Genomic DNA, 23,515 nt, shown 5'->3' with positions numbered 1-23,515 from the left:
CTATATTCAGGACTATACGACATCAATTCGATGTTGTGACTGTTCAAAAACGTTTTTGTTTGATTTGATGTGTAAAAGCTCGCGTTGTCGAAAACTTCAGGCAAACAAATGCTGGTGCACCATTCAGAATTCACCATTCCACGTTGCTCTTATGGAACAGATGCGAGGTGGCATGTCCAGTTATTCGAAAGCATTTGCTTCGAAGTACCTCGTGCGTCAACAACTTTTTTTGGTTTTGAAAGATCCGTAGAGTCGATTGTTATTTATTTTCGGATCCATATGCATAGATCCATGATTTTTTTAGCATTTTTTATACAAACAAACAAGTTTCTTCAATACTAATTTAACCTAATATTTTTTGATTAAACATCATACAATCCAAGGCGTAATTAATCATTAACTAGACTTATTAGACGTAATTTTTTATTCTTTATTTCTTTCATTTTTTTTAGTTCAATCGCCCCATAGGGTCGCCGTAATGATAATTTCAAACATCTGTGATCTGTGATTGATTTTCTCTTTTAATGAGCAACTAGTTAGAAGGGAAAGTGAGCTTTAAAAAAAATTGTACTATTAAATACGGCGGCTCAGTATGAAATCGACAGGTTAATGATATTTTTTTGCATTGTTAACTTTATGTGTGATATTCGTATTGTAAAAACGACCGGTTTTTAATAAAATTGTCTCGATATGTGGTCCGTTCTGAGAAAAAGAAATTTTGGTTATTGTTATAATTGGCTATTATGAAAAAAAAAAAATGAAAGTTACTTAACTTAAATTTGATTTTATCATCAAATTAACTATGTAAACCGCGTCGTTATATTAAGTAAAATGCTAACAAAGTTACCAAATTTCGAAAATACATAGAGTGTGTCATAAGTAATTAAGTAAAAATTCTGTTTTGTTCGAGGGTAGTTCATATATAAACCGAATTTTTTTAACGCCCCGTAACTTAATAATGAAAATTGTTATAACAAAATTCCAATTTATATACGCACCACCCTCGAAGTTATTAGAAAAGTTGCTAAATTTTTTGTATCTAAGCTCAAAAAATGATTTCACCAAGATCTCAAAGGTTAAAACTATAGAATACCAAGGGCTATACATCTAATAAATTCTCGATCCGGAGGATTATAAATGGCGCAGTCAATAGTATTTTCGTTCGAAATATATCATGGAAAATCTCATTGACTCACTGAAGAAAATCAGTTTCAGTAAAATATATCGTGGAAAATTTTAAGAAACCGTACAAATAAAGGAATGTGGCTTAATTGGGGATGTTTTTTATAAGGTTGTTTAGCTTGTGTATGCAAAATAAAGAGACAGGGGCTGATACTACTATTCTGATCACTATAATCGACCATTTATTTGTGTAAGGACTCCATAGGATTAAACGAAAATAATGCAGTGTCAAAATAAATTTATTTATCAAAAATTACAAAAGGGACTCAAAAATGGGTTCAAATTGATACTCATTTTGTTAAATGCATTCACGGTAACGTTTCTCAATGGAGAATCAGGCGACGCATGTCGAGCTATCCGCGAATAGTTTTTAGTTCTTCTGCAACTGCAGTTAGAAAGGTGCTTGGACCTCTTGCAAAAACGCAGTCCTTGAGAAGTCTCTACAGGAAGAAATCACAGAGTGTCAGATCACATAACAGTTTGGGCTACTCCAATAATACTCGTCTGCATATCTATGCTAACCTGTTCGCACATACACCCCAGGCAGGTTCAATGCTTCTTTTATGAAGACATGAGGATTCTGGTCGTTTCAGTATCAAAATATGGAATGCTGGAGCTGCGGATCATCCTGATTGTATCCAAAGTAGCGCAAAATTCCAATCGAAATCATCCTGGTAAAGTTCGTGAAGGATACGCAGACGGTAAACTCGATAGTGCTTGCGTTACAGTATTGGTTGTAGAGAGCCGGTGATTTAGAATGCGGTGCGTCGGCAACAGAGCCCGTTTATAAGAATTTCTGGTACGTGTTTCACATGTTGTCTGGCTTATGCCGATCTAAATCTAATCTAAAAGGCCGATTACGATTCGATAAATTAGTAAATCCCTTAAGAAGATTCGTTTATATAATTTACACTTTTTTTAGTATAATTATCTAATGAATATTTTCTTTTTATGATAAAAGTAATCGTAAAATTTTACCAGTCATATTACGTTGAAGTTATTTCATTCATATTCTTAGAATGACAAAGTGATCCATTTCATTTCATCTAGTTTCTTTTCTATATTTTATAACCATGACCTTCATGGTCCACTTAATTTTCACTTGTTAAATACAGAAGTGATATGGTTGATAAACAGGGGTCACAGAAACTACCTTCACGCAACGGTTCCTCTTCTGTCGCTTATTTATTTTAATAACTGATTATCATTATGGTTTATCTAAGGTTTTGTTATGGTTTGGAGCTTCGTACTTCTAGATTTTATATACTATCTAATTATATTACGTGAAGTTATACATCGGGATTATAAAAAAGTGATTTGTTCGAGTTGCCGCTTGTTTACAAATATTGTAGAGTTTCTCTTCGATGGAACAACAACAAATGTATGATTCGGAAAGAAACTAAAAACTAATGTTTTGATTCAATATGAAACTCGCTTACAACACTGCAAAACCTGAATTAGTACAGTGAATCAAGCAAATCGCCTCGCAATTTTTAAGACCTTCACGGATTAGTTTGAAATTTTGACAGAAGTTCAAAAATGATGCCAATGACAAACCTGATTCGGTGCCAATGTATGCTTCTACAGCAGTGGTGAATGCCACCCTTACTAGGGGGTGGAAATTTAAAATTCCAAATTAATCTATAGATAATTGAATTTTGTACAGAAAATGTTGAATGAAGTTTTTTATTCAACTCAATCATTTCTGAGTTATTCGCGATTGAAAATTAAAAAAAAAACAAGTTTTTCAATATTTTTTCACGAAAAACTCGAAAATTACGCATTTTCTGGAAAAAATTATCCTTATCAAAATTGAAGCTAATAAAAAAGAAAGAAATTAGTCAGTTTGAATGAAATTTTTTAAATAATATTCAGTAATTTATGAATTACTGAAAGCCAATTTTTTCATTTTCGAAAATGTATGCAGAGGTTTGAGCTCAAATAACGGAAAAACGATCAATTTTTCATAAAAAATTGTAATAAACATTCTTAAAGTACTTTTTTAGACCTTTAAAATGAGCTTTTATAAAATCGTGTAGCATGAAAATTAATCGAGTTATGACGAAAATAAGTTAAGTAACTCGAATTTAAAAAAAAATGTCGATAAATTTGACACTATGTGCGGTAAAATTGAAATTAATCGTAGCCCATGTAAAATTATCTTTATTTAAGCCCTAACAACACGTTCAAAAAGTTTGAATGGTTTGCAACACGTATATTTCGAAAAAAGTTGTTTAATGTGAAATTTTTTTTTTTCGATTTTTAAAAAAAACATTATTTTTTCAAAATATCTCAAAAACTATTGGATCAACAAAAGAAATTTTTATAATTAAAATTCAGCTTTTATTTTACTAAACATTTCGCTTTTTTAAATCACGTAGCTTGAAAATTAAACGAAATATAAGCGTTTAAAGTATTGATTTCAATGCTAAGGCAAAGTCTTTTTTATTCTTAAACATGAAAATTCTCTGAAGAAGAATTTTGCCTAAAAGTTTTTTAAATAACTATATTAGGGTAGTTTTTAAGGGTAGTTAAATATAAAAATAGAAATATTACTTACATTAAACTTCAATAATTTCACATATTTCAACATTCTGAGCCCTATAACTGCTTCCATTTAAAAATTTGTAATTTTTTCCATTTTGAGGGGTGGTTTCTGGTGGTTGCATTATGAAAAATATTGAGAGTCAGATTGCTTATACTTGAAGAAAAAAATTCTCCTATTACGATCCAAAATAAGAAAAAATTCATGATTTTTACCACATTTTTTAAATAATCTTTGTATGAAGGGTTGTTTTTAAGGGTAGGCGATCTGTAAAATATCAAAATATTAAAGTCATGATACAAAACAATCAACATTTATTATATTTGAACATAATTATAGCCTATTACCGCTTTAATTCATTAGTTTTTAATTTATTGGAATAAAGGGGGATTTTCACCCCTTAAAAATAGAAAGCATACTTTGCGACCCAGTCAGGTTTGAAGAGGAGCGTAAAATGAACTTAATTCCAAATTTGCAAGAAGATCGATGAAGGTCTTTAAAATTGCTAGGTTTCGGTCGATTTTAAACTTGAATAACTGTACTAAATCGAAGCGGGACTCATTTGAGAGGATTGGACATTGAGAAAACCGTTAAAGGTCAGCAACATCGTGGAAGATAGACTCATTTTGCTGTGGCCTTGATGATACTCAGTGTTTACACCCCCTTACCACCCCTCTTGGAAAATTAAAAAACTGTGATAGGAAGAATTTTGCATTGTACAACAGGTTTCTTCAGATTCTTCATCAATTCACTCGATTTCCTACTTCTGTAACCTAAGTAGCCAACGTAGGGAGACAATTTGAACGCGAACGATCTTCAAGACTCAAAACTTCTCTATTGAAACGATTTCCTTTAATTTCACGTATTTTTTTGCTCCTACTCATCAATGAACAAAAAGATAATGATTAAAAGAAGAATGATAAAGTAATTGTACTCTTCATAGATCAAAAAACTAATCTTAACAAGTTACGACATGTTTAAATTGAACTGTAGGGTACATCCTGGATGGGGAATTTCTGTCAAGTATACCTCAATGCGTCATTACAGATTAATGAGTGTTTCTAACGAGCAACTGGACCTGGATAATCATTAAAAGAAGAATGATAAAGTAATTGTACTGTTCATAGATCAAAAAACTAATCTTAACAAGTTACGACATGTTTAAATTGAACTGTAGGGTACATTCCGGATGGAGAATTTCTGTCAAGTATACCTCAATGCGTCATTAGAGATTAATGAGTGTTTCTAACGAGCAACTGGACCTGGATAATCATTAAAAGAAGAATGATAAAGTAATTGTACTGTTCATAGATCAAAAAACTAATCTTAACAAGTTACGACATGTTTAAATTGAGCTGTAGGGTACATCCCGGATGGAGAATTTCTGTCAAGTATACCTCAATGCGTCATTACAGATTAATGAGTGTTTCTAACGAGCAACTGGACCTGGATAATCATTAAAAGAAGAATGATAAAGTAATTGTACTGTTCATAGATCAAAAAACTAATCTTAACAAGTTACGACATGTTTAAATTGAGCTGTAGGGTACATCCCGGATGGAGAATTTCTGTCAAGTATACCTCAATGCGTCATTACAGATTAATGAGTGTTTCTAACGAGCAACTGGACCTGGATAATCATTAAAAGAAGAATGATAAAGTAATTGTACTGTTCATAGATCAAAAAACTAATCTTAACAAGTTACGACATGTTTAAATTGAGCTGTAGGGTACATCCTGGATGGGGTATTTCTGTCAAGTATACCTCAATGCGTCATTACAGATTAATGAGTGTTTCTAACGAGCAACTGGACCTGGGTAATCATTAAAAGAAGAATGATAAAGTAATTGTACTGTTCATAGATCAAAAAACTAATCTTAACAAGTTACGACATGTTTAAATTGAACTGTAGGGTACATCCTGGATGGGGAATTTCTGTCAAGTATATCTCAATGCGTCATTACAGATTAATGAGTGTTTCCAACGAGTAACTGGACCCGGATAAAGCAGGAATAAATCTAACCATGCAACTTTCCAGAAGATGAGATCATGTTGTATTCGATCTATTGTCTGGATACCAAAGATAGCTAAAATTAATTGTATAGAAGCAATTGAAAAGCGGGGGTTACATAAACGAATATTACAAGAAAATGGAACGTTTCTTGCATAGACACTGTTGTCAACAGTTAAATATCGAAAACTGTCGGTCATGTCTTTCGATAGACCAAGTCGCCATTGTGATTGCCAACGTCAAAGAGCACAATAAGAAGAAGTTTTATGTTGTTAATACAAGGTCTTGATGATGGATTTATGTGCTACACTCTTATTCTTGCTCTGTAAGATTCTTGGATGTTGAAGTCATCAAGCTGAACTAGAATTTATTGAAGACTTCTTTGTCGTGACGATCTTCAGATTTGTTTCCACTGATTCCAGTAAAAGTCAGAGACTAATATAAGCAATGAGAGTTTAGGAGACGTCATGTATACTTTGGACTATTGGATGATCGAAGAATTTCAATTTAATTGACTATATAAACGAAAGAGAATCAGTACAAAGCCTAAAGGATGCCATATTTGACAATTTAAACTCTACATGTCTTAGTGCACAATCGATATTGGAGTTAGTTTTGAAGCCTCTAATATAGAGGATTTTTCATAAAGGATTTATAGACATGTACATGTACATGATTCATCAAGATAGAAGGTCGAAGGAGGAGAAGAAGGCAGATGTAATGACAGAAGAAGAGATTGTCGTCTTGATGATAGTAGTCATTAGCTTCAACAATGACACTGATAACAAGACTAGAGCGGAAGCAACCAAGACAGAGACGAAGAGCGGTGTTGTATACAGTCTTACACTTGAAAACGTACATATAGATAAAACAACCATAGTCTGAGTAGTATAGTTTCATCGGAACCCCATAGAATGCAAATGCTTAGCCTCTTTAGATAGTCGCCCTTGATATAGTGATTCCTGCTGAGTCCATTATTTTACGCTGATTTACAATAGCTAAAGAGGAGAATTTGAGGTGCCTCTGGGGTACCTGGCGATCTCCCAGAGTAACCTGCCTCGCTGGACTCTAATTCGACAATAGGACAAGAAGAAGAGAAGAATAGTGGAGGAGGTAATAAGAAAGAAAAAGAGGAAAGAGGAGAGAAGAAAATTCGAAGAGGAATTACTAGAAAAACAGAGGAAGCTTCAATAATTAAACAGGAGCAGGGAGTTAGAAAAAACAAACAGCAGAAGAAGATAAGGAAGAGGATGATAACATAATAATGAACATAATATTCGGCATAAACAAAAAAGAGGGAGAGGGAGGAAAGTTTTATTAGAGGAACACGAAACGGAAAAAGGAAATAAGGGATGAAACGTCGAAAGAGGAACTGGAGAGAAGGCTACAGGAAATGACGAAAATAAAAAACGTCGTAGAGTGTAAAGAAATGGAGGAGAGGCATAAGAAGAGTTAAAGGAGGACCTAAACAATGGGGGAGAGTAAAGAGACTGAATTGAATTGGAAAAGGAGCAATGGAAGATCGCGAAATGGGAGAGGGAGAGCCCGGAAGATGCTATCAGAAAAAAAGGAAGATGTCCTTCTAAAAAATTTTATCAGCTTGAATTTTTTTGCGAAAATAATACTCTTAGGTGAAGAAATCTCTCTTGCAGTAGATTTATTGCATTTTGGTGAATTAGATTAACAGTGTAAATCAAGAATGTTTTATTCTTTCCAAGAGTCGTTTCACTTATCCGAAAACACGTTGTATATACGAGGAGGTACCCAAAAGTAATAGGAATAGCATTGCCATGGATGGAGCTTTTGTAGTACTGATTTCTGCCGCTAGGGTCTGCCTAAGGCCAGTTCAGTGCCGCGCGGAGCGTTGATCTACCACTTTTTTGTTCGTCACTAGTGACCGTTTTTTGTTAGTACTGTTTCTTTTTTTTGTGATGGAAAATTTAAGTGAACAACGTGCCGCTGGGAAATTTTGTTTTCTACTCGGTAAAAACGCTGCCGAAACTGTTTTAATGTTGAAAACTGCTTACAAAGATGAAGCTATTAGGAAAACTCAAGTGTATGAGTGATTTTCTCGATTTAAAAATGGCGATTGATGACAAACCTCGCTCTGGACGTCCATCAACTGCCCGAATCGATGAAAATGTTGAAAGAATTCGAGAGATTGTGCGCACAGACAATTGATCAACTGTCTGGAATCATTGGAATATCTTGGAGCTCGGTTCAGCAAATAAGTGACTAGTTCTTCCACCATGACAACGCACCTGCACACTCAGCCATCACTGTTAGACTGTTTTTGGTTAAAAATAACGCTGCCCCACGCACCTTACTCGCCTAATCTGGTTCTGTGCGACTTTTTCTTGTTTCCACACATGAAAAGGAGCATAAAAAGACGGCGATTTGAAAACATTGAGAAAAGAACGCGACAAGAGCTTGCAGCCATCTCTAAAGATGAGCTCAAAGAATGTTTCGAACAGTAGAAGCACCGGTGGGACAAATGTATTACTTGTAATGGAGAGTATTTTGAAGGGGATAAGGTTGTTTTGTAAATATTTGTAAATATATAGCATTAAAAAAATAATTCCGGTTATTTTTGGGTACTCCCTCGTAAGTATTTAGTTGTACTCGTATTTTTGTTAGTAAATATAATGAAATGCGATCCCTCATAACTGTATCAGAATTATTTTCTCACACTTTCGCCGTATTTAATGAAATATTCCTTTTATTTGTTACAATATATTATTTTTCGTAACGTAATCATAAGATGTAAGCAGATACCCTTTGGCAAATACAGGACTGGATGTTAAAAAGTCACGCCCGTCAATGCGCGTTACTAGATGATGGTAGTAGGGATTAGTACGGTCCCTCGAGCTGGCCTACTTCACTACTATTGTCAGTTCTATTGTGTTAGTTAGATAGTGAAGAGTACTGCGTGGGTATAGTCCGGTCAATTTAGACATTCGAAGTTCCATTTGAAAGTTCCTCATCATTCCGCTGCGTGGAAAAATGTTATTTAAGGTCAAAGGTCAAAAATATGAGTTTTTCGCGATTACCGGCAAAAGTTCTAATGTATTGTTGACCAATTTCCAACCCCGGTCTGTAGGATCTAGATGAGACCCGAAAAAGATGTTGATGAGCAGCAACTGAGGTTAGAAGAAGACAAGCCAATTAAACTTCTTTTTTACTTTTTAATGAAACATGGATATCGATAGTTTTCCAAGCAGGTAGTTTTTTTAGGAGTTCCGTACATAGAATGAAGAAAGCGAATGCCGTAGATAACAACTTCTTGTCGAGTTGAATTATTGTTTTTAAAAATTTCATCACATTGAACTAAATGTTGTTTTTCGAAAATTTAGAAAACTGTAAAATGTCACAGCCGGTTGGTTATTGCGTGTAAAAATAGTACATGATTTTGACACTTTGCAAAATAGATGAACTTTTTGATGTTGAGTTTTTCCTGGTTTTAAGAAGAAAACAGTTCGAGCAATATAAATCTACATATTCACCACAGTTATAATGATCGATAAAAAAATATATACTACAACTCTAATGTATTATGACGATTACAACTTTTTGAATCGTTATATCTCAGAAACGGTGACTTGTAAGAAAAAAATATTAATACGTTTTTTGTAGATAATTTTATGATCTACAATTTTTGTCTGAAGTATTTTTGTGATAAAACTCACCGTTTTGCTGAAAATTGCGATAATCCCATTTTTTATCTTTGACCTTGAATAAAATGTTTTCCATAAACAAGAATGTTGATAATTGATCAAATTAACAGCTGACCCGACCTATCCCTATACCACACTTTTGTTTTATATAGTTGGTAGCCATGTTTTTATTAATTTTTAATTTAGTTAAGTAGGCAGAGCACAAAGCACTCTTAGATATGTTCAAGTGACAGTGAAGTATGACACAAAAATTGTGACAAGCAAACGTGTTCCAATTAATAATTTTTAAATATTGAGCAACAATCCGACGATTGTTCAGCAAGAGTTTTGTTAATCAAAACAAGCATCATTTCTCAACAAAGAACCCAATCCCACTAAAAATAATAACAGAGAATGAACTTTATTTTTAATTATATTCCAAACAATTGTACAGATTTACAGCTAGATGGGAATTTCTGTAACTTCACTCTTATTTTTTGGTCCAATTTGACAGGACTACTACCTACTTTCATTCTTTTTACTGGATGCTGAGATAGAATATATACAGGGTCTTTCAAAACGTTCACTACAAAAAATCGATTAAAAATCATCAAACAATCACATGTTTATAACGCGTAGATTAATCGCAAATAAGGTTTAGCCAATCAAAGTTTGTGTAGGTCAGGGCAGGTAATGATTACTGTCGAAATTGATATTTTTTGTAACTTAAACGTTCCACAAGTTTTGATTGGCTGAACCTTATTATTAATTTGCGATTAATCTACGCGTTATAAACATGTGATTGTTTGATGATTTTTAATCGATTTTTTTCGCTTAATGCAGTGATATCACTCACATAAGAATTCACCAAACGCATATTATCCTCTTTGTCATCGGAATACTTTCTCATTTTAACTTCGTGGCTCTCGAACGTTTCTCGACATTCACTCCTGTATATGCCTAACTGTACATACGTTTTCATATCATATTATCATCATCTCAAAGGCTTGAATAATACATTTTACAACAGTATGAGTTAAAAATTTGAAAATTAGAAGGAAACCTTATAATTTCTAGTCGTTAGTTTGAAATGAAAGGAGAAAATTGAGTTGTTTTTATGTATAATATGTGCAGTAATTAGAAAAATTATACTGGTATTTCCTTGTAAGGATTTGTATTACCTATAAACATTACCTTGACGACGCCGACGGTTTTGTGTTTTGTCTTTTAAAACCATAAGCATCAATAATACGTCAAAATAGAAAAGGGTTTGGAGGTGCGAATCGAAAAAAATAGCTTGTCGTACAATACATCACTCAATAAGTCGTGTGACTGAGACACATATGGCGCTGTCATTGTCAAATTCATATGACGTTTATGAAGTACCAACTCTGAAAAGTCAAACTTGACTTGACATTTCGATAAGTCAGAGACAAGTGACATTTCGTTCGCTTCATTATTTTATCTTTTAAATAATCAAATTGTTCATCAATTTCATTTTTACTTGATATTCTGAGAATATTAAAAAGTTCTCTCTTTGTAATAATCTCTTTTTAAAGAAAAGTGCAAGAAAACTAAACAATTTTGAAAAGCTAAAATAATACCAATTATTAAAAAAATTATTTGAAAACTTGGACTATATTGGAACCCAACTAAAAGCTTAGAAAATGTTAAAATAATATAGTTTTATTTTGTTTTCTGGTTTAAATAATATTAACTAAATACATAAACTTTTCTGCAGATATAATTTTCTTAAAATGTTGTTACATACCTGAAATCTAAGGTTCCATGTTGAAATTCAAACAGAAAATATAGATTTAACTACAAACAAAAAAATTCAAAATTCAAATCTACAGCAGTACAAATCCGTAGAAAACTGACTTTAGTACAGGGAAGGGTAGTAAACGCTTGGGATTAATGATAACATTTACCTGTGTTATAATGAAGGGGATATTGGTTTTTTTTAAATTATGAAAAGTAGCCTTTCTTTGCTAATTACTTTTTCGATTTATTGCCAGGTACAGGACCTTTCTGTCCCATTGTGCGACGGTTTTGTTACAAAGGATTCTATACATTCCAAATTAATAACATGACGTGTTTTTAATATAATTTAAATACTTTCTGAAATTTTCATAAATGTAGATGAACTAATACAAATTTTGGTCTTTTAAAATCATTAGTTATACGTAAAAGTAGAAAAAGGTTTGGAGGTACAAATCTAAAAAAATTGCTTGTCGTACAATACATTACTCAATGTATGACTGACACGCAGATGGCGCTGTTATCAAATCCATATGACGCTTAGGAAGTGCCAACTTTCAAAAGTCAAATTTCATGACATTTTGATAAGTCAGAAACAAGTGACAGCCATTTAAGTGAAAAAATTAATCTCAAATGAAGAAACAATTGCCGAAACTGAAGCCTATTTTGAGACAAATGAAAAATCCTTCTACAAGCCGGACGTTATAGAAGCGTTGGAATGAACGTATTGCTCTTGAAGGGCCAAAATAAATCGAAAATGAAGAATAAAATTTTTGATATTTCGCTTCGTTTTCGAGATATCGATACTTAAAGTTATGATTAAATATGATTTTATACAAACGTTAGTTCAAAATTCATTTTATTGGACAGATGGCGTTCAATACTTCGTTTTAAATGAATATTTTATAACTTGAAATTCAATATGAATCTTGTAATTCAATAAAAGATTTTTTATTATTTACTCTGATACTCCAAAATTATATTGAAAAAAATTTTTATAGCAAAATGAGAATTTTTGATAATTTTCATCATTCTATGATGAATATAACTTAACATACGATAAATACATGAATAATTTGATGTCTTTCATAAAGAATTGTCGGTTGTTTTTCGTTATTTATAAAATAAAAAAAATTAATGATAGTTTGAAGATTTAATTAGTAATATAATGTAAAAATCTTTCGAGCAAAATGTACGTTCTGGATGCTTTCAAAAGTTATTTATTTTCGTTTGGTTTATAATTGAAAAGCCAGAATACTGTAGTATTTCACAATTATCCTGAAAAAGTTATCTAGCAATTATTTTTGCATCATTTATCCTATTTTCAACGACAAAATCAACCGAATAAGAAAAATGACCCAAAAAAATCGTTCCAAATCTACCTGCTCCGAATTTATCTGCCTCCAATCTGCCCTCCCAAACTCACCCGTTCATCGCGATTTCTGGCTTTTGGGCAGATCAGGGTCCGTGGTCCGGGGGCGGAGCCCCCCATAAGAAAAAAAAAATAATAAAACTAAAATAATCCTCACGCGAACAAAATTTTTTTAGACAATTTTGGTTGTAAAAAATAGACGATTTTTGAACTTTTTACATTCAAAGTTCACCACGACAAGGTTAGGTTAGGATAGGTTAGGTTAGGTTAGGTTGATATATACAAATATTAAATAAAAAAAATATTCCCAACTTCAAATATCGATATCTCGATAACAAAGCGAGATATCGAAAAATTTTAATCCTCATTTTCGACTTATTTTAAGTTGATTTTGAAAATGGCGCCACGGAAGTCGTACTTGTGCCATGAATAGAATCGATTTTTAACAGAAAATGTGCTTATTGAGTGGATGGTGAGAATATTGGTACATGTAATATAGTATTGCTGAGCTGATTTTTCAGGTACAAGTCCCGAAGCTCTTCTTGCAGACTTTCCAGACACTTTCACAAAATTAAATATCAGTTTCCAGCCTCACATCTAACTATTATTGCCCACTAGCTTTGGTGATGAAGTGATTAAATGATTTAGAGATTTATCAGTATAATTAGTTTTAATTCAAACGTTTCTTTTTCGTTAAGTAAGATCCTTGCGCGAAATAGAATAATGACAACTTGTTATTACCTAGTCAGAGAGGATTATAAGACAAAAGAACGTTGAGGGTTTTCTGAAATAATGATGAAACTGAACAATCATACATACAACGACAGCCCTCTTAACTAGAAATAATAAACGGTTTTCCAATAAAGACTTGACAAATTTTTTTCAAAATAAACTGAAAACCATTCGAGATATTTCATAAACTTTATTATCGTGTTAAAGTACATTCAAAACGTTTATGAATGGAACTCGACTTCGGTCATATGACCACCGCGGGCACGTTTGCTGCGGTTGATTCGTTGGACCCAATTTTCCATGACTCTGCCACATATTTCGGCCGAAACGGCTGCTAATTCGCGTACAATGTTGGCTTTGAGCTCTACCAACGTCGTCGGCTTATCAGCATAGACCAATGACTTAACGTAGCCCCAAAGAAAAAAATCTAGTTGCGTTAAATCGCACAAACGAGACGGCCAATCGACTGGTCTTGAGATAACAAGCTCATCAAACTTGTTCTTCAATAAATCGATTGTAACGGGTGCTGTGTTGCTTGTGGCGTCGTCCTGTTAAAACCACATGTTGTCCAAGTCCATGTATTCCAATTCGGGCCAAAACTAATCGATAATCATGGCGCGATAACGATCACCATTCACAGTAACGTGGCGACCACTATCGTTGACGAAAAAATATAGCACCAAACAGTTATCTTTTGTGGATGAAGTGGTTTTTCATCAAGCCCAATCAGAGAACGTACGTCGCTTCGGCTTCAATTCTTTAGTGAGCCTGATCTTGTATGGGTGTAAAGTAAGGTCTTGGGGATGCCCAACTCTTGAGAACGTCGTGGAATTGACTGATTTGGATCATTTGCTACGGACGTTTCAACGACAGCGATATTTTCGACATTTCGACTAACCCGTAGTCTCACTGGCACACAATGTAGACTCAAACTTTTTCACTAAACTTGTTACAGCCTGTCGACTAGGTCGAGAATTACGACCGAAAATCGAAGTTAACGCTCTTAAAGTAGCGGCCACCGACTCTGAATTTCTGTTGTAAATTTTTAAGATTTGCAGACGTTGTTGGTACGTGTACTTCACCGTGATGAAAAGGTTATGTCTACTGAATAAACTGACAGTGACAGTTCGATGATAAGTCAAAAAGGTGCGTTCACAAACTAAATTCAAAATTGTCGGCAACGCTTTCACGACTATTTTATATCAACAAAACAATTGTTTGTTTGTAGATATTGGGGTGTAATATACACTGCGACCCAAAGGATCTATTGCGTCCCATTTTCTTGTTGCGATTCTCCGAAAGTGTTTACAACTGAGCCATCAATCCCACTAGCTGTCAAAGCTTTTCGTTTCCTGTTTCATACGCTCCTTGGTGTAGTGCTCTTTGGATAGAGGTGTCATTCTTGTGCAACACAATCTTCAGGTGTTTGTTGAAGCGAAGTGCTCCGATAGAACTCCTGTTAGTATTCGTAGATTATTCTTAGTTAGGTTGCTTTTATTACCAGCCCCATTAACATATGTGTAAACTGTTGAAGATGAACGCGGATTGAGCAAAATGTTTGGATAGAACAGATTTACATCATTATGTCGTAGAAGTTTCGTTTTGTCTAGGTTACCACCACTTTGTAATCAAAGAATGCAAAAAAAGGAAAAATATCCAAAAGAATTCGAATGTGCTTGAAATTGGAAAGTCTTGTTCTACACAATCAGTGATATGAAAGAAAAAAGTTTATCAAATGGTACTAGATTAGAGGTTATTGGGATACCAAAAGAACCCTATCCACGCTTTGGGTGTTGCGTTTGTTCAATGAAACCAGACGCGCATTGGAATGAACATAATTGACGCATTTTAAACGGATTTTTTATATTACGACTTTAGATGAAAACGTGGATCCGCTATTACTTTTCTAAAACGGAGATAAGTCGCCAAAAGTGATTGCAAAGGACGAAAGTACTTCGATATAAGAAAAGACGGCTGGAATAGCAACTGTTTTTTTTTAAAGGTGAAATAATAACAGGACAATAACTTGATAAGAATTTAAAGAAAAAGAACCCTCTCACATTTCGGTAATGGTAATCACAGTGGGCCAAAAAAAAATGGCCAAAAATCCGGTCCAAATATTGGACTCTAAATGTTAATAATACCTAAATAATTCTAATTATCCAGGGGGCTGGATATCCAAGTTAAGGGCTGGGTTATTATGTAACCTATTATAATTATCAAGCTTCTTAATTATTCTAAATTGAAATTTCCAATAAAAAACATATTATCAAGTCTTCCTGGTCTTCCAAATGAAACAATTTCACTGCTTTTCGTCTCAGGATACGGATGCCATTCGAATGGTAAAATTCGTATTGACCAGATCTGACCTTCAGCGACTTTTCCTGCTTCCTAACCTCAAAGTTTCACTTTGCAGGAGAGAAATTTCCATCAAAGAAGACGTTACCGTATACGTAAACGTTTATTATAATGAGAAAGACGGTATTTATTATTTAGAATGATTAAGAAGGCATCTTTGGACTAAATGTATGGATTTACTTTTTTGGAAAATAAGAAACAAGTTTTTTTTGTAATGAATCGTATGAAAAATGTATAAAAAAATGATCATGTGAACGTAAATATCTGAGTATGTTACTGAGTATGTAAAGAATAGCCGTTTAAAAGAAAGAATATCCATTGTACAACGGTAAATATTCTTTAATAGAGACTCGATCTAATCTTGAGATAGATAATAAAGGAAATACCGTTCTGATAAGGTCGCACTTTCACAAATATAATAATCACTGTTAGGGGAAATCTGGAACATTTTTAAAACGCAATTTCTCTGTTAAAAAATCAGAAAATATTTCAAGTATAGATTCCGAGGTGTTGGTGGACATTTCCTTGTCGAACTAAGTCATTTTCAACACAGAAGTAACTGGCACAACAAAGAAAACACAAAAATTTTGGAAAAAAATATATTTATTTTTCAAAATAATCTCCTTTTAGTTCTATACACTTTTTCCAACGATGTTCAATAACTTTTATGATAAGAATCGTCAAGTTCCTCAAAATAGCCCACTCACCTCTTCATTTTTGAAAAATCTTTTACCTCCGAGTCTGGGAAGAGAAAATATTTCGAGGGGACTGAATCTGGTGAATAGGGTGCATGAGGTAACAATGAACATCATCCCACGTGTATGCCAAAAAATCGAGGTCATGACCTTACCTGCAGATGGAGCCTTCTTTGGAGAACCCTTTTCAGACCCACGTTTCATCCAAATTTGGCTTTATAACAGAAAAGAACGAACTCTGTATCTATATTAGAACCTGAGATATAGATCTTTGAATGTAGAAAAATTGCCAAAAACCTACAAAAATCCATAACTCCACATTGAATGTCCGCGCCTAGCCCCTCTCCAACATAACTGATTCAAGTGTTCAAAAACTCAAAAGAAAGAAGGTGTTTCAGCAAGTGTTTTTAATCCAAAACGAACTCTGTAGCTATATTAGAACCTGAGATATAGATCTTTGAATGTAGAAAAATTGCCAAAAACCTACAAAAATCCATAACTCCACATTGAATGTCCGCGCCTAGCCCCTCTCCAACATAACTGATTCAAGTGTTCAAAAACTCAAAAGAAAGAAGGTGTTTCAGCAAGTGTTTTTAATCCAAAACGAACTCTGTAGCTATATTAGAACCTGAGATATAGATCTTTGAATGTAGAAAAATTGCCAAAAACCTATAAAAATCCATAACTCCACATTGAATGTCCGCGCCTAGCTTCTCTTCAACTCAACCGATTTGAGTGTTCAAAAACTCAAAAGAAAGAAGGTGTTTCAGTAAGTGTTTTTAATCCAAAACGAACTCTGTAGCTATATTAGAACCTGAGATATAGATCTTTGAATGTAGAAAAATTGCCAAAAACCTACAAAAATCCATAACTCCACATTGAATGTCCGCGCCTAGCTTCTCTTCAACTCAACCGATTTGAGTGTTCAAAAACTCAAAAGAAAGAGGATATTTCAGCAAGTATTCTTCAACCAAAACGAAGTCTCTATGTTGAATAGAACCTGAGATATTGAGGATAGAACGTGTGTATGTGAAAAACTCCCATAAGTAATGTACAGGGAGAAATCGCATTTGAGTATAACTTGAGAATGGTGAAAATTAGATGAAATCCGATGGTTGATGGCTGATCTGTGCATCAATACCTTTCATTAAAAAAAAAATTAAGATAATCGGTTGAGTAGAACGCCTGAACGGAATCGGAATGGAAATCATCAATTTTTTTAATATATGTATAAGATTATTAATGTGACTGTAATGAATCATAAATTATTAAATCCTCAGTTTGCTAAATAAATTGTTTTTGAAAAGTATGTTGGTGAATCCAATTATTTAATTCTAGCGTTGCAGTTTTTAAATTCATATAATCACGTCTTCTCGAGAAGAGATTCAATTTTTTTTAGTATTTCTAATAAAAGTAAAGCTGACAGAGGAAAAATGGTTTCATATTTTAGTCAACACTATAATCAGTTCTAAGAAAAGAATTATTTTTGTCCAAGTCAACCAGTTTGACGTTTCGAAAGAAAATCGTATTAAAACATTTGTATCTGTTTCTCTAATTTACTAATTCAACACTGTATGTTTTTCTATTATACAGGATTGATAACCTGAAGATGAACACGAACAGAAACGGGTTAGATGGCGATTGTAACTGCCGTATAAAACTTAAACGAGTCCTTGCGATTGTTATGAGGAAGGAAGGATGCAGAGGTGATCCTGGAGATTTTTGGATGTACGAAAACGGTTATTTATTATTTCAGGTAAGAACTATTTTCTACAAGTTTTCCTTACAGCATGTTGTATAGAAACAGAAGAAAACTATTGTGAAGATGTTTCAGATAGATTTCACTGCACCCAGTGGTAAACAGGGACGAAATTTGTGATGATTTATTATTTTGCTTCAATCTAATCCAGTTTTTTATGACAGTTTCTTTTCTCATCTAATTATCCGGAGTTTTTTTGTTATGTGGGTGAAGAATTAACTTAATTATATTAATCGAAAACTGCTATTTAGACATAAATTAAATCCTTGGCTCCAGATAAATGTTGTGTAAGGTTCATAAGACTCCTATTAGGTTGGGCCAAACAAGAATCTAGACATATGCCTTTTGGTATACCAATCATTTGGAAGGAACCAAAAGGTCATGTAAGTGATCGTAAATTTTGTTTGATTCAAACAAAAGGCGTCACAACCAAGTCCAAATACAGTGTCCAATACCCAAATTTGACATCGACCAATAGACCATTCCTATATAGTGTCAAACTGATTTTGCCAAAGCCTCCAAATCAAGCAGAAAGTTATTAATCTGTTTCTAGTTCGGAATTTGTTTTTAGTCAACCTGATAAGGTATTTCAAGGGTGAGAGAAATCGTCAACTTCAAAAGAACCGCATTTATTGGTATAAAGTGAGTTTTAGTACGCCTGGAAATGTTTTGTGAATGTTGCCATAAACTAAACTAAATTAAATTTTCGAAATGGTTGCCCCCAACTTCCAAACATTTATGGATTCTTTTTAAAACCCCGTGCAGAGTGGCGTTTCCAATTTTTTGCGGGGAAATTTCGAAATGCATTCTGAACTCTTTCCTGGCAGTATTTTTTTGTAGTTAGCGACGAAGCATACACGATATCTTTTATACGACCCCAAAGAAAAAAATCTAATGGGGTTATATCCTGTGACGGGGAGGTCATTGCTGCGGTCCATCGTGTGCTATTCATCGGTCCTAAAAATGAGTCTGCAAAAAGTTATTTACAAGCGCTCTACCGTGTGGTGGGGCTCCGAAGTAAAATTCACCCTCAAATTTAAATCGTAAGATTACAATTCAAATTTTTGTCATAAAAATGTACGAACCATGAAGATTTCAGTTTTTTCAAGTTTCTACAAAAACCGTTAATTTGAGATATATGAGTTTATGAGCGTAGAATCCATTGGAGGTTGCCATTTGAAAAAAAAGTTTTTTAGATAGCGAAATTCGGCACCATTTTCTGAACACCCTATATAATTTTTTGTCTAGGTTTTCACAGATTTTAAAAGCTGTAAATGTTATTTGTCAAAATCCCAAAAATATTAGACCTGACCTACTTAAACTTAGAAATATAATTTTTTTAGTGGAGGGCTGCATGTGTACAAAAATTTCGAAAATGTGAAATAGTTAAAAAATGGTTGACTTTAGGCATAATATGCCTTATATAAAGTTATATTGAAATTTCGCGTAGATTTCAAAAATCTAATAAAAACTATAGCATTCGGTTTAAAATAACGAAGTTTGGGTCCACTTTCGGTATAACCGGAAGTTTCAGAAAACTGAAATTATTTTAGCTGAAATGAGCATTTCGGAAAACCCATACAAGCAAATTTTCAGAACACTAGTCCCAGAACTTTTCCATATACATATCGATTGAGCTCGTCGTGAAGGGTCCTGTATATGCCTTCAAAAACATAAATATCCTGCGTACTTATCTGGATTTCTTTGTGTGCTGTGAATGATGAACAAAGCTAAAGATTTTATCAGGACATTTCCTTAATAGAAAAGTGCTATAAAGGTAAAAAAAGTCAGGGAATGCTAGAAGATTACTGGAAGTTACCAGAAACCAAAAATTCACGAAAATCATAGTTTTTTTTACTTTTTATAAAAATATATCAAAAAACTAAAAGGTCACATTTTGTTTTCAAGTTCTCAAATGGGGCGCCACTCAATTTAGTAACCTAAACGGACAAAGGTAAAGAAATAGGAAGTGATATTTTTAGGAATAAAACTAATCGTTAAGACAAAGCACAATGATTTGTATTAAAAAAAAATTAAAGATTACAACCAATCTTGACCAAGAAATTAACAATTATTATTATTATTATTTTGATATTTAAAACAAAATGTTTCAATTTATTAATAAGTATACACTAGTTGTATTTGAAATTATAAAAAAAACTACCCGCTAAACATATGAGTGGACGATATAAATTTAAATTAGTTTAATACATTTGCAAAATGTGTTATTGTTTATTTCAAATAGAGATTATGGTGAGAAAAAAATAAAATTTTTAAATTATTATGAAGTATAAAAGAAAATAACGAAGTAAACTTTACGACAAAAAAAATTAATATGAGTTGATCTGACCTTTAACAAAACATAAGAGTCCCCTACTTATTAGGACCATATCCGGTTAAGAAGAGGTTCATTCGGTTAGTTGTCCTGGACTAGGTGGTTCCAAGAGTTGAGGTTTGATGTTAGTTCCAAATTAAAGTTTTAAACGCCAATAAAGGTCGGTGATCCCCAATAAAGGTTCTATATCCAAAACTAGGTCCCTTCTTTTCTGATGAAGCAAATATGCTTCTGATGAAGCATATCTACTTCTTATTAGAAGTCAATTAACAATTTTTGAAATCGGCGGAAGGCTCCTTTAGGCCGGCAAAATCCCACTTTTCAAAAATCTTTTGAGCAAAATCGGCTCACACGTCATAATGACAATCTAGCCAGGTGTAAAAATAGCTCAATTCAAAAACACCAGCTAATAAATCACTCATCAAAACAACCTTTCAACGGACTGAAGAAACAAAAATCAATATCCGCAAAATCTACAGAAATACACTGCACGAATTAACTTAATTCGTCAACAGTTAATTAGGTGTTTCTCGAACCTTCCAAGGGCTTTTACAATCAACATAATTCTGCAACCAGTTATACCACGTCTGGCAAATATCGAATAATGCTTGCGTCCTGTAGATCAAGACTTAACCTCAAAAGAAAATAAACCAAAAATTCAATTTGTTTAAATTCAAATAGTACAACAAAAAGATAAATTAAATTATATTAAATAATTTAAATTTCGGGAACCCAGTATGTCACCAATATGTATATACAAAACTACAAAAGAGATATGAAATATACGAGGATATGTTGAAAAATTCTTATCCTACTATAGAACCAAACAATATTTCAATGTCAAAATATTTTATTACTCAAAATATTCTCCTCTTAATTGGATACAATTATTACAGCGAATCTGCAACGTTTCTAGACCTTTAAAAAAAATGTTTCTTCTTGCTCTGTAAAACCAGACCACCACAGCTTTTATTACCTCCTCGTTGGAAGAAAATTTACGACCTTTTAAACTTTTTTTTAGTTGAGGAAAGAGATGATAGTCGGACGGAGCCAAATCTGGTGAATAAGGGGGGTGTTCTAGTAATTCAAATCCTAAATAACGAATTTTTTCCATGGCAACCTGAGATTTGTGTGCTGGGGCGTTGTCCTGCAAAAACAAAACACCTTTGGATAACTTTCCGCGTCTTTTCACTTTAATTTTTTCCAGTAGAATGTTCAGTAATGTCGAATAATAATCTCCAGATATCGTTCTACCCTTATCCAAAAAATCAATCATGATCACTCCATGGCAATCCCAAAAAACTGAAGCAAGTACTTTTCCAGCAGATTTTTGGACACGAAACTTTTTAGGTCTTGAAGAACCAGAGTGTCGCCATTCCATCGATTGTTGCTTTGTTTCTGGATCGTAGAAATGTACTCAAGTCTCATCCATGGTAACAATTCGGCTTAAGAAGTCTACATCGTTTTCAAATCGAGCCCAGATCGAACGCGATGCTTCTACTTTTGCACCCTTTTGGTCAACATTCAAACATTTGGGGATCCATTTTGCAGAAATTTTTCTCATGTCCAAATTGACGTGAACTATGTGATGAACGCGTTCGTATGAAATATTCAGTGCTTGAGTTATCCGTTATAGCCCAATTCTATGGTCTGATAAAAACATGTCATGAACTGCATCGATATTTTCGGGAACTGACGCAGAAACTTGCCTTCCCGATCGGTCATCATCTTCAATAGAAAATTTACCTCTTTTGAAGCTTGCAGTCCAATTTTTCACGGTCGCATACGAAGTACATTGATCACCAAGGGTATTAATCATATCTTCGTAAATCCGCTTACCTCTTAACTCTTTTAAATACAGGTACTTGATGATGACCCGATACTCCAATTTTTCGATTTCAAAAAGTTCGATGGACATCTTTTTTCTTTTAATTTATTGCTGCCTTCAATCATACCTCGTATATACAATCCTGGCGAACGTTACAAATAACAACCACGTACAAAACGCATATTACTTGCACTCGAATACTTCGAAAGGTTGCTCATGATACACGGAGTTGAAAAAATATATCACCACAGGAAGCGTAGGCCGAAGAATGTTGTACCAAAGCTATTTATCCAATGTAATACACCTTAATAGAATTAAATTTATTATTTATGATAAATCTATTGCAGTTACAACAAAAGCAGGTGCGTTTAAATTAGATTACGTAATTTCTATTTGAAAAATATATGTTTATACTGAGATATCAATCTGCTTTATCAAATTTTCGTTAAAAGTACAGTCAATGAAGCTGAAAATCAGGTATAACCTCCAAATGATACAGCGTCAACAACATTATTTAAGATAAACATCCAGGAAACTCTGAGCCGTTGGATAACTTAAATTTCGAGAGTGTGGATTGTGATTATAGGATAAGCGCCTAACAATTCTATTTTTTGAAGGCGACCAAATTGTTATACGAGGATGTATTGATATCTAGTTAGTCTAGACCAGTTCCACACGTAAACAAAATATTGCGTTACCATAGCAACGAACAATAACTTATTAGAAGTGTCAGTGTAAAGTTTGACGTCAAAAAAGTAAACCACCAGAGTTACGCAATAAATTAAAAGAAAAAAGATGTCCATCGAACTTTTTGAAATCGAAAAATTGGAAGATCGAATCATCATCAAGTACCTGTATTTAAAAAAGTTAAGAGGTAAGCAGATTTACGAAGATATGCTTAACACTTTTGGTGATCAATGTCCATCGTGAAAAATTGGACTGCTGGCTTCAAAAGAGGTAAAGTTTCCATTGAAGATGATGACCGATCGGGAAGGCCAGTTTCTGTGTCATTTTTCGAAAATATCGATGCAGTTCATAATATGATTTTATCAGACCGTCGAATTGGGCTAAATGGATCTGATCTGAAGCACTGAATGTTTCATACGAACGCGTTCATCATATAGTTCACGTCAATTTTGACATGAGAAAAATTGCTGCAAAATGGATCCCCAAATGTTTGAATGTTGACCAAAAGCGTGCAAAAGTAGAAGCATCGCGTTCGATCTGTGCTCGATTTGAAAACGATGTAGACTTCTTAAACCGAATTGTTACCATGGATGAGA

General features: G+C 33.5%; 1 protein-coding gene across 1 annotated transcript in view; it reads left to right on the top strand.

The window, feature by feature from the left end:
• The window catches only part of LOC130449812 (uncharacterized), an 89,481-nt gene that overhangs the window by 44,334 nt on the left and 21,632 nt on the right, over positions 1-23,515 (top strand). The window contains exon 2 of the mRNA XM_056787832.1: positions 17,904-18,066. Within this exon, the coding sequence (XP_056643810.1) occupies positions 17,920-18,066 (147 nt within the window). The 5' untranslated portion in view covers positions 17,904-17,919. The remainder of the gene's footprint in view (positions 1-17,903; positions 18,067-23,515) is intronic.

Source organism: Diorhabda sublineata, chromosome 10, assembly GCF_026230105.1.
Source record: "Diorhabda sublineata isolate icDioSubl1.1 chromosome 10, icDioSubl1.1, whole genome shotgun sequence".
Lineage (NCBI taxonomy): Eukaryota > Metazoa > Arthropoda > Insecta > Coleoptera > Chrysomelidae > Diorhabda > Diorhabda sublineata.
This window is presented reverse-complemented; position numbering and strand designations above follow the sequence as displayed.